A 12,254-nucleotide genomic window follows, 5' to 3' on the forward strand; every position below is an offset into this window, starting at 1 on the left:
ATGACTAGTGGAGATTAACAACTCACGCCTGTGCTCTCCAGATTCACTAAAGGAATGTGCTTTGTCACAACAAACCTTTTTCCAGCTGAAACATCTTCAAAAGAAACTAGTGGAACTATATTTCTAACAGAACGTGGGGAATGGTCAGAGGCGATCTATAGAACACATATTTTTGTTGGTTATGTTGTGATGTCATTAAAAATGTTCTAAAGGAAATACTGTAACTTGGAAAAGTATACTCACTACATGTGACTCACCACCTGGATTCGGTCTTATGTAGCAACATTTGAATTTCTGCTTTTTACATTGGATAAAAGTAGAGACTCAGTGCTACAAAATGGTATAACATGCACTGCATTTGAGGAAACAATGAGAAAGTAATTCTGCTTTGAAAGTTGATCAACTTGTAAACTGAGAACTGTCTTTCAATGTTTTGGTACTACTATTGGAGAGCCCTTTGTCTACACCAATTCAACATTGTTCACACCCTCTTAAGACTTAGCCCCACCCATCTCTTTAAAAGTACAGAACGCTCAGATCAACCAACTTGCCTGCTACTTCCAGACATCTAAGAGAGCGAGAACAACTCACTGAACATTACTCGCCCTAGCAGAGCTGGTTAGGGTGTTATGTTATCCAGAGCGTTGGTGACTGCAACTGTGCTGTCAGATTGTCTGTTAGTAAATGCAGAGTGTTTCGCATTCGTGTTCAATAAGTAGGGTTGATCCAAAAGCTCTGACCTCACAACGACAGTCAAGCACCCAAGCTAACTGGCCAACATTGGCTAGCTACTTCCAGACAAATGAGAGAATACCCCACTCTAACCATTTTACTCCCCCTAGTAGAGCTGCTTAGGCTGTTTTCATGTTATCCAGAGCGTTGGTGACTAACAGTGCTGCTGGCAACTATTGAATTACGCTTTGTTGCCGACATTTACTGACACGGACATATTCAGCGGCTGTTGAGCGTTCAAATATGAATAAGTTATTCTGCGCTCTGGCACAATAAGACGAGTCTTTTTGTTAAGAAATGTGTTAACCTGTTGCGACTCTAGGGGCAGTATTTTCATTTTTGGAAAAAAAACATTCCTGTTTTAAACGGGATAGTTTGTCAGGACAAGATGCTAGAATATGCATATAATTGACAGCTTTGGATAGAAAACACTACTGTTTCCAAAACTGTAAAGATATTGTCTGTGAGTATAACAGAACTGATGTTGCAGGGGAAAGCCTGAGAAAAATCCAATCCGGAAGTGCCCCATATTTTGAAAGCGCTGTGTTCCAATGAGTCCCTATTGAGCTGTGAATGTCCTATCAACGAGCTTGCGCTTTCTACGTATTCCCCAAGGTGTCTACAGCATTGTGACGTAGTTTTACGCATTTATGTTGAAGAATAGCCGTAGGCGGCTACATTGGGTAAGTGGTCACATGGCTCCCAGGGTGACTCTCGCGTAAAATACAGAGGTAGCCATTAGTCCAATCGGTCCTACTGAAAAACGAATTGTCCCGACGGATATGCCATCCAGGACCTCTACACCAGGCGGTGTCAGAGGAAGGCCCTAAACATTGTCAAAGACCCCAACCACCCCAGTCATAGACTGTTCTTTCTACTACCGCATGGCAAGTGGTACCGGAGTGCCAAGTCTAGGACAGAAAGGCTTCTCAACAGTTTTTACCCCCAAGCCATAAGACTCCTGCACAGGTAATCAAATGGTTACCTGGACTATTTACATTGAGCCCCCCTCCCAACCCCTCTTTTACTCTGCTGCTGCTCTCTGTTTATCATATAGTCACTTTAACTATACATACTACCTCAATTGGCCCGACCAACCTGTTGTATTCGGCGCACGTGACAAACTTTGATTGGATTTTAGATGACTAATGGATTGTAGACTATTCCATACCTCTGGTGCACAAGAAGAGAAGGCCGTCTTGCCTAACAGTGTGAATGTCCTTGGGACTTTAAGTAGCAACCACCTAGCAGACTGGGTAACTGCTGGTGGTGAAGGAGACCAGACTACAGAGGTAAAGAGGGAGTTTACCTGCTGGTGGGGAAGGAGACCAGACTACAGAGGTAAAGAGGGAGTTTACCTGCTGGTGGTGAAAGAGACCAGACTACAGAGGGAGTTTACCTACTGGTGGTGAAGGAGACCAGACTACAGAGGTAAAGAGGGAGTTTACCTGCTGGTGGTGAAGGAGACCAGACTACAGAAGTAAAGAGGGAGTTTACCTAAAAGGGCTTTGTAGATATATAAAGTGAGGTCCAACCTTCCATTTGGTACAAGGTGCAATGGTGGGTGAGTGACTTGGCATTTGTAATAAAGCCCAATGATGCATGATAAACAGATTCCAGTCTCTGTCAGACAGAGGAGGCTGCATGTATATACAACAAGTCACCGTAATCAATTACAGAGAAAAGTGGCCTGAACAAGCTTCTAGCCATAAGCAGGAAGCAAGCCTTATTACAAAAATAAAAAAGCAATTTCAATTTAAGCTTCCTCACAAGATTATCCACATGAACTTTAAAGGACAACTTGTCATCCAACCAAATACCTAGGTATTTGTAGGATTTGTGTGACAATGGGCAGAGTTCTAGCTCTGGTAAAGGTCATGAATTTAGTTTTTGTACATTCAAGACCAGTTTGTGACATCTGCATATAGTCTGGATGAACCAGAGAAGGAGCACATGAATGTATCATCTGCATATAGATGTAACTTTGCTGGTTGCATCCCATTTCCAAATCATAAATGATCATAAATAAAAATTGAGAACAACACAGGAGCTAAAATGGAACCCTGGAGTACACCTCTATTAATCTCTAGAAAGATAGACTTGTGATTGTCAGTGTATACACATTGTGTTCTGTCAGAAAGTAGCTAGCTATAGCAAGCAGCTTGGGCCATTTCCATATGAATTACATCCGTAGAAACGAGACAAAACAACCAACTAGTTTGTTGCATTGTTTAGCTGTATATAGTCAGCTATTTCCATGAGACCCAGAACAATCATTCGAGCTCCACTGCTGATGTGCTCATCTGTTCCAACAAAGTTGACAGGACTTGCTAATCTGAGAGCTGTTTCACAGCATCAAACACGTATCTACTATTTACTTATTTCACTCACGTTAATATCATCTCTTTGCAAAGTGCAAGGCCGTGTCCTAATCCCTATCACCAACCAACATAGATAAAGCCTCTTTCACTGTGAAAATGTCTGCTTTGGTGATGTCATTTTGAGTAATGAAGTCAAATGACAGGACACACAGTTTCTCGTTGATGACAACAGTCAGGCGAATACCACAACAGGTTGTAAGCAAGTTGATTATGCGATATTGACACAGATATTGTTAACAGACTTGTTTTACTAACAGGTCTAATGAGTTAACATGTTCTCTCTCCTGTCTCTCTCCTCTCCTGTCTCTCTCCCCTCCTGTCTCTCCTCTCCTGTCTCTCTCCTCTCCCCTCTCTTTCTCTCTCTCTCTCTCCCTGCTCTCCCCTTTCTCTCCTCTCTCTTCTCTCTCCTCTCCTGTCTCTCTCTCCCCTCTCCTCTCTAGGTGTGTGAGCAAGATGCTGGGCTCAGAGCAGGGAGGAGTGGTGGAGGAATGGTTGTCAGAATTCAAGGTGGGTCTCAGACATGACTCAGACCCCCCCCATACAAACCGGGGAGGGGGGGTCCATCCAGTTACATGGAACAATATTTATATACATACAGACAAGACTCAGACCCCCCCCATACATACCAGTGATTTGGGGGGTCCATCTGGACCAATATTTATATACATACTTGAACTCAAGTATCTATTTGCTAGGTAGTGTTAGCTAGGCTGGTCAGCTCTACCTGCACCAGAACATCCTATAGCTTGTCCTCCATCTTGTTTTTAAATAGTGACACAACATGTTTTCAGCACAGTTTTATTTCCCTGACTGAACTCATTTGAGTCATGATCTCATCTCTCTGCAGCAGACATACAGTGAGCAAACATATAGAATCACTATACATCGTCAAATCAAAACCCAACCTTAATTTACCTGTTGTGATACACAGATGTTCCATTCTCTGTTTTAGACCAGCCTTTATGGCCAGAATTATCCTGTTGCTATACTTACACTCACATTTGACACTAGAATAACTTTCTGACTCTTATTGATGACACGTAGGTCGTTTTCAAAAGGACTTGTTGCTTTTTAAAGGCTGCCGCTCTTTCGGCATGATTACGCTAGAATGAAAAGTAACTTGTGACAACTGGACTACACTTATACTGTGAAGGGATGTTTATACCCTGTCTGTTTCTATTTCTCCAGACTATCAGAAACCCTGTCTGTTTCTATTTCTCCAGACTCTACCAGAAACCCCAACTGTCTGTTTCTATTTCTCCAGACTCTGCCAGAAACCCCAACTGTCTGTTTCTATTTCTCCAGACTCTGCCAGAAACCCCAACTGTCTGTTTCTATTTCTCCAGACTCTACCAGAAACCCCAACTGTCTGTTTCTATTTCTCCAGACTCTACCAGAAACCCCAACTGTCTGTTTCTATTTCTCCAGACTCTACCAGAAACCCCAACTGTCTGTTTCTATTTCTCCAGACTCTACCAGAAACCCCAACTGTCTGTTTCTATTTCTCCAGACTCTGCCAGAAACCCCAACTGTCTGTTTCTATTTCTCCAGACTCTGCCAGAAACCCCAACTGTCTGTTTCTATTTCTCCAGACTCTGCCAGAAACCCCAACGGTCTGTTTCTATTTCTCCAGACTCTGCCAGAAACCCCAACGGTCTGTTTCTATTTCTCCAGACTCTACCAGAAACCCCAACGGTCTGTTTTTATTTCTCCAGACTCTACCAGAAACCCCAACTGTCTGTTTCTATTTCTCCAGACTCTGCCAGAAACCCCAACTGTCTGTTTCTATTTCTCCAGACTCTGCCAGAAACCCCAACGGTCTGTTTCTATTTCTCCAGACTCTGCCAGAAACCCCAACGGTCTGTTTCTATTTCTCCAGACTCTACCAGAAACCCCAACGGTCTGTTTTTATTTCTCCAGACTCTACCAGAAACCCTAACGGTCTGTTTCTATTTCTCCAGACTCTACCAGAAACCCTGTCTGTCTGTTTTTATTTCTCCAGACTCTACCAGAAACCCACATCTCCACCTATGCAGGCAGCCTTCACCTAAAGAAGTCTCTGGTGCCAGCTCTCTACAGAGTCATCCAGGACAGCAGCAGTGAGGTGAGACTGATAGACTGTTTCCACCCCACCTAGGTAGCAGCATGGCGTTTCAGGACAGGAAACGTGACGACTGTATGTCCCGTCTGACTCAGTCGATTCCCACGGAGGACCAGTATCAAATAGTATGACATAAGAGTGTCTGCTGAATGACTTATCTGTTGTGACGAGGTGGGCGGAGCTGGCAGAGAGCTGGGAATCTGCATACCCCTCCCCCACACCAGCTGGTCTGCTCTGTCTGTGGAGGACTCAGGACATGATTGACATCCGTGTGGCAGTGCCAGCCTTGTTACCTGGTAACCACCATGTACCTGTCACTGCCCTGCCATCACCACTCCATGCAGGAGCATCAGGTGGTTAACTAGAGTACAGGAGACTCGGGCCGTGTCGAGTACAGGAGACTCTTGTTGATGCAGCTGTAGAACATTTTGAGGATCTGGGGACCTATCTCCAAGTCTCCTGCCCTACACCATCCTGACCGGTTGTATCCCTGCCTGGTGTGGCAAATGCTCAGCATCTGACCACAAGGCACTACAGATGGTAGTGCGTACGGCCCAGTACATCACTGGGGCCAAGCTTCCTGGCAAACTTGGGTGACTGCAAGGACTCCAGTCACCCAAGTCATAGACTGTTCTCTCTACTACCACATGGCAAGTGGTACCGGAGTGCCAAGTCAAAGGCTTCTCAACAGTCTTTACCCCCAAGCCATAAGACTCCTGAACACCTAATCAAATGGCCACCCGGACTATTTACATTGACCCCCCCATTTGTTTTGTACACTGCTGCCGCTTGCTGTTTGTTACCTATGCATAGTCACTTCCTTCGCCCCCACCTACATGTACAGATTACCTCAGCTAGCCTGTACACCTGCACATTGACTCGGTACCGGTACCCCCTGTATATAGCCTTGTTTTTCTTATTGTGTTACTTTTTCTTATTGCTTTTTATTTTAGTCTACTTGGTAAATATTTTCTTCCTGAACTGCACTGTTGGTTAAGGGCTTGTCAGTAAAGCATTTCACGGTAAAGTCTACATTTGTTGTATTCGGCGCATGTGTCAAATACAGTTGGATTTGACATTGATGTTATTCTGAGGCAACCCGGAACATAGCCCTGTCTGCGTGATCAATACAATCTTGAAGCATGGATTCCAATTGGTCAGACCACGTTGATTAGCCCTTAGCACGGGTACTTCCTTTTGGATTTTTTGCTTCATGTAGAGTCGTGATCTGATCTACCGCAGGGAGGCCTAGGGAGGGCCTTGTAGCCATCCCCGTCCAGAGTATTTAAAGCACGAGTACTACAGGCAATGTGTTAGAACTTCGGTAGCCTTTTCCTCAAATTTACTTTGTTTAAGTCCCCAGCTACAATAAATGCGGCCTCAGGTTATGTGGTTTCCAATTTGCACAAAGTCCAGTGTAGTTCCTTGAGTGCCGTTGTGGTATTGGCTTAAGGGGGAGAATACACGCCTGTGACTATAACCGAAGACAATTCTCTAATACGATCGGCATTTTATTGTGAGGTATTCTTGGTCTGGTGAACAAAAGGACTTGAGTTGCTGTACGTTAACACAATCACACCGTGATTGTTAGTATAATCATGTAACATAGACCTCTGCCTTCCTTCTTCCCGGAGAGTTCTTCATTCCTGTCTGCGCGATGTACTGAGAACCCAGCTGGCTGTATGGACAGGGACAGTATACCCGGAGAGAGCCATGATTCCTTGAAACGGATTATGTTACTGTCCCTGTTGTCTCTCTGGAAGGAGATCCTCGCCCTGAGCTCGTCTACTGTATTGTCCAGGGACTGAACATTCTCGAGTAATACACTGAACATTCTCGAGTAATACACTCGGAAGTGGTGGATGGTGTGCCTGCCTCGTGAGTCAGACTAGAAGTCCACTCCGAATACCTCTTCTCCGCCAGCGGGGACTTGGAGCAGCTTCTGGGATAAGTTCAATTGCTCTGGGGGGTACGAACAAAAAATCTAATTTCGGGAAAGTCTCCTTCCTGGTCAGAATGGTGGTGAGTTACAGCCGCTCTGATATCCAAAAGATATTTCCGGCTGTATTTAATAGCACAAAAATAAATCTGGGTTAATAATGCAAGAAATAACAACAACAAGATACTGCAGAGTTGCTTAGGAGCTGAAAGCAGAGCTGCCATGTCTGTCGGCGCCATCTTTCTCTCCCTCCCTGTTTCAGTTGGTTTTCTTCCATCTGGTTCTCAGTGAATATGACCCAGGAGGCTGCTGCTGTGTCGCTTTGTGACAAATTAGGTGGAAGAGCAAACCCCAGTCTCCCAAAATCTTGGTAGGTTAGTTATTACAGACTCAAAGGCCGGCCATGTCAGGGTAGGGCGTAACACACTGCAGCACTCTTCCGGCCCACATGTTATCTCCTCATTCATCTCCCTCCGTGTTTAGTTTTTTTTGTCTCCCTGTGCCTCTGTCTCCTTGTAGGTGATTGCAAGTCCAGGCAGTCTGGTGTGTTGACCTCACATTTTCCTGAGTGATAATCCATCTGTCAGACTAAAGCATTCATTTTCAAACACACTGGTGGGGACAGACCGATACTGCCTCCAAGACACCTGGCACACTTGCCATCATTTCTGTGACCATGATGTATGTTGCTTTGTCCAGCACTGTCTAAGATAGGTCTGCCTGTCCCCTAGCAGCTTCATGGAAACATTTAGTCCTGTTGTCCCTGTAGCTCTGAGTCTAATGGTTGTATTATGTTACTCTGGAGTCTAATGGTTGTATTATGTTACTTTAACCCTGTAGTCTAATGGTTGTATTATATTACTCTATCCCTGTAGTCTAATGGTTGTATTATGTTACCCTGTAGTCTAATGGTTGTATTATATTACTCTATCCCTGTAGTCTAATGGTTGTATTATGTTACTTTGGAGTCTAATGGTTGTATTATATTACTCTATCCCTGTAGTCTAATGGTTGTATTATGTTACCCTGGAGTCTAATGGTTGTATTATATTCCTCTATCCCTGTAGTATAATGGTTGTATTATGTTACCTTGTAGTCTAATGGTTGTATTATGTTACTCTGGAGTCTAATGGTTGTATTATGTTACTCTATCCCTGGAGTCTAATGGTTGTATTATATTACTCTATCCCTGTAGTCTAATGGTTGTATTAATATTACTCTATCCCTGTAGTCTAATGGTTGTATTATGTTACCCTGGAGTCTAATGGTTGTATTATATTACTCTATCCCTGTAGTCTAATGGTTGTATTATGTTACTCTATCCCTGTAGTCTAATGGTTGTATTATATTACCCTGTAGTCTAATGGTTGTATTATGTTACTCTGGAGTCTAATGGTTGTATTATATTACTCTATCCCTGTAGTCTAATGGATGTATTATGTTACTCTATCCCTGTAGTCTAATGGTTGTATTATGTTACTCTATCCCTGTAGTCTAATGGTTGTATTATATTACCCTGTAGTCTAATGGTTGTATTATGTTACTCTATCCCTGTAGTCTAATGGTTGTATTATGTTACTCTGGAGTCTAATGGTTGTATTATGTTATTCTGGAGTCTAATGGTTGTATTATGTTATTCTGGAGTCTAATGGTTGTATTATATTACCCTGGAGTCTAATGGTTGTATTATATTACCCTGTAGTCTAATGGTTGTATTATATTACCCTGTAGTCTAATGGTTGTATTATATTACCCTGTAGTCTAATGGTTGTATTATATTACCCTGTAGTCTAATGGTTGTATTATATTACCCTGTAGTCTAATGGTTGTATTATGTTACTCTATCCCTGTAGTCTAATGGTTGTATTATGTTACCCTGTAGTCTAATGGTTGTATTATATTACCCTGTAGTCTAATGGTTGTATTATGTTACTCTATCCCTGGAGTCTAATGGTTGTATTATATTACTCTTTCCCTGGAGTCTAATGGTTGCATTATGTTACCTTGTAGTCTAATGGTTGTATTATATTACCCTGTAGTCTAATGGTTGTATTATGTTACCCTATCCCTGTAGTCTAATGGTTGTATTATGTTACTCTATCCCTGTAGTCTAATGGTTGTATTATGTTACTCTGGATTCTAATGGTTGTATTATATTACCCTGTAGTCTAATTGTTGTATTATATTACCCTGTAGTCTAATGGCTGTATTATATTACCCTGTAGTCTAATGGTTGTATTATGTTACTCTATCCCTGTAGTCTAATGGTTGTATTATGTTACCCTGTAGTCTAATGGTTGTATTATGTTACCCTGTAGTCTAATGGTTGTATTATGTTACCCTGTAGTCTAATGGTTGTATTATGTTACCCTGTAGTCTAATGGTTGTATTATGTTACCCTGTAGTCTAATGGTTGTATTATGTTACCCTGTAGTCTAATGGTTGTATTATGTTACTCTGGATTCTAATGGTTGTATTATGTTACCCTGTAGTCTAATGGTTGTATTATATTACCCTGTAGTCTAATGGTTGTATTATATTACTCTATCCCTGTAGTCTAATGGTTGTATTATGTTACCCTGTAGTCTAATGGTTGTATTATGTTACTCTGGATTCTAATGGTTGTATTATGTTACCCTGTAGTCTAATGGTTGTATTATATTACCCTGTAGTCTAATGGTTGTATTATATTACCCTGTAGTCTAATGGTTGTATTATATTACTCTATCCCTGTAGTCTAATGGTTGTATTATATTACTCTGGAGTCTAATGGTTGTATTATATTACTCTATCCCTGGAGTCTAATGGTTGTATTATGTTACCCTATCCCTGGAGTCTAATGGTTGTATTATGTTACTCTATCCCTGTAGTCTAATGGTTGTATTATATTACCCTGTAGTCTAATGGTTGTATTATATTACTCTATCCCTGTAGTCTAATGGTTGTATTATGTTACCCTGTAGTCTAATGGTTGTATTATATTACTCTGGAGTCTAATGGTTGTATTATATTACTCTATCCCTGGAATCTAATGGTTGTATTATGTTACCCTATCCCTGGAGTCTAATGGTTGTATTATGTTACTCTATCCCTGTAGTCTAATGGTTGTATTATATTACCCTGTAGTCTAATGGTTGTATTATATTACTCTATCCCTGTAGTCTAATGGTTGTATTATGTTACTCTGGAGTCTAATGGTTGTGTTATGTTACTCTGGAGTCTAATGGTTGTATTATATTACCCTGTAGTCTAATGGTTGTATTATGTTACCCTATCCCTGGAGTCTAATGGTTGTATTATGTTACCCTATCCCTGGAGTCTAATGGTTGTATTATGTTACTCTATCCCTGTAGTCTAATGGTTGTATTATGTTACCCTGTAGTCTAATGGTTGTATTATGTTACCCTGTAGTCTAATGGTTGTATTATGTTACTCTGGAGTCTAATGGTTGTATTATGTTACCCTATCCCTGGAGTCTAATGGTTGTATTATGTTACCCTGTAGTCTAATGGTTGTATTATGTTACCCTGTAGTCTAATGGTTGTATTATGTTACCCTGTAGTCTAATGGTTGTATTATATTACCCTGTAGTCTAATGGTTGTATTATATTACTCTATCCCTGTAGTCTAATGGTTGTATTATGTTACCCTATCCCTGTAGTCTAATGGTTGTATTATGTTACTCTGGATTCTAATGGTTGTATTATATTACCCTGTAGTCTAATGGTTGTATTATATTACCCTGTAGTCTAATGGTTGTATTATATTACTCTATCCCTGTAGTCTAATGGTTGTATTATGTTACCCTGTAGTCTAATGGTTGTATTATATTACTCTATCCCTGTAGTCTAATGGTTGTATTATGTTACTCTGGAGTCTAATGGTTGTGTTATGTTACTTCGTAGTCCAATGGTTGTATTATGTTACCCTATCCCTGGAGTCTAATGGTTGTATTATGTTACCCTATCCCTGGAGTCTAATGGTTGTATTATGTTACTCTATCCCTGTAGTCTAATGGTTGTATTATATTACCCTGTAGTCTAATGGTTGTATTATATTACTCTATCCCTGTAGTCTAATGGTTGTATTATGTTACTCTGGAGTCTAATGGTTGTGTTATGTTACTCTGGAGTCTAATGGTTGTATTATATTACTTCGTAGTCCAATGGTTGTATTATGTTACCCTATCCCTGTAGTCTAATGGTTGTATTTTATTACCCTGTAGTCTAATGGTTGTATTATGTTACCCTATCCCTGTAGTCTAATGGTTGTATTATGTTACTCTATCCCTGTAGTCGAATGGTTGTATTATGTTACTAGTCTAATGGTTGTACTCTGGAGTCTAATGGTTGTATTATGTTACCTGTAGTCTAATGGTTGTATTATGTTACCCTGTAGTCTAATGGTTGTATTATATTACCCTGTAGTCTAATGGTTGTATTATATTACTCTGTAGTCTAATGGTTGTATTATGTTACTCTGGAGTCTAATGGTTGTATTATGTTACCTGTAGTCTAATGGTTGTATTATATTACCCTGTAGTCTAATGGTTGTATTATGTTACCCTGTAGTCTAATGGTTGTATTATATTACTCTGGAGTCTAATGGTTGTATTATGTTACTCTAATCCCTGTAGTCTAATGGTTGTATTATGTTACTCTATCCCTGTAGTCTAATGGTTGTATTATGTTACTCTGGAGTCTAATGGTTGTATTATATTACCCTGTAGTCTAATGGTTGTATTATATTACCCTGTAGTCTAATGGTTGTATTATATTACCCTGGAGTCTAATGGTTGTATTATATTACTCTGGAGTCTAATGGTTGTATTATGATACCTTGTAGTCTAATGGTTGTATTATATTACTCTATCCCTGGAGTCTAATGGTTGTATTATATTACTCTATCCCTGGAGTCTAATGGTTGTATTATATTACTCTATCCCTGGAGTCTAATGGTTGTATTATCTTACCCTGTAGTCTAATGGTTGTATTATGTTACTCTGGAGTCTAATGGTTGTATTATATTACCCTGTAGTCTAATGGTTGTATTATATTACCCTATCCCTGGAGTCTAATGGTTGTATTATGTTACCCTGTAG

The 12,254-nt window shown here is 40.8% G+C and overlaps 1 protein-coding gene across 1 annotated transcript in view; it reads left to right on the forward strand.

Moving 5' to 3' along the window:
* LOC112243553 (protein FAM126B-like) overlaps window positions 1-12,254 on the forward strand; it is a 202,560-nt gene that overhangs the window by 43,460 nt on the left and 146,846 nt on the right. Inside the window, exons 3-4 of the mRNA XM_042320080.1 lie at window positions 3,554-3,620; window positions 5,116-5,217. Coding sequence (XP_042176014.1) covers window positions 3,567-3,620; window positions 5,116-5,217 — 156 coding nt within the window. The 5' untranslated portion in view covers window positions 3,554-3,566. The remainder of the gene's footprint in view (window positions 1-3,553; window positions 3,621-5,115; window positions 5,218-12,254) is intronic.

Source organism: Oncorhynchus tshawytscha, linkage group LG03, assembly GCF_018296145.1.
Source record: "Oncorhynchus tshawytscha isolate Ot180627B linkage group LG03, Otsh_v2.0, whole genome shotgun sequence".
In the NCBI taxonomy this organism is placed as follows: Eukaryota; Metazoa; Chordata; class Actinopteri; order Salmoniformes; family Salmonidae; genus Oncorhynchus; species Oncorhynchus tshawytscha.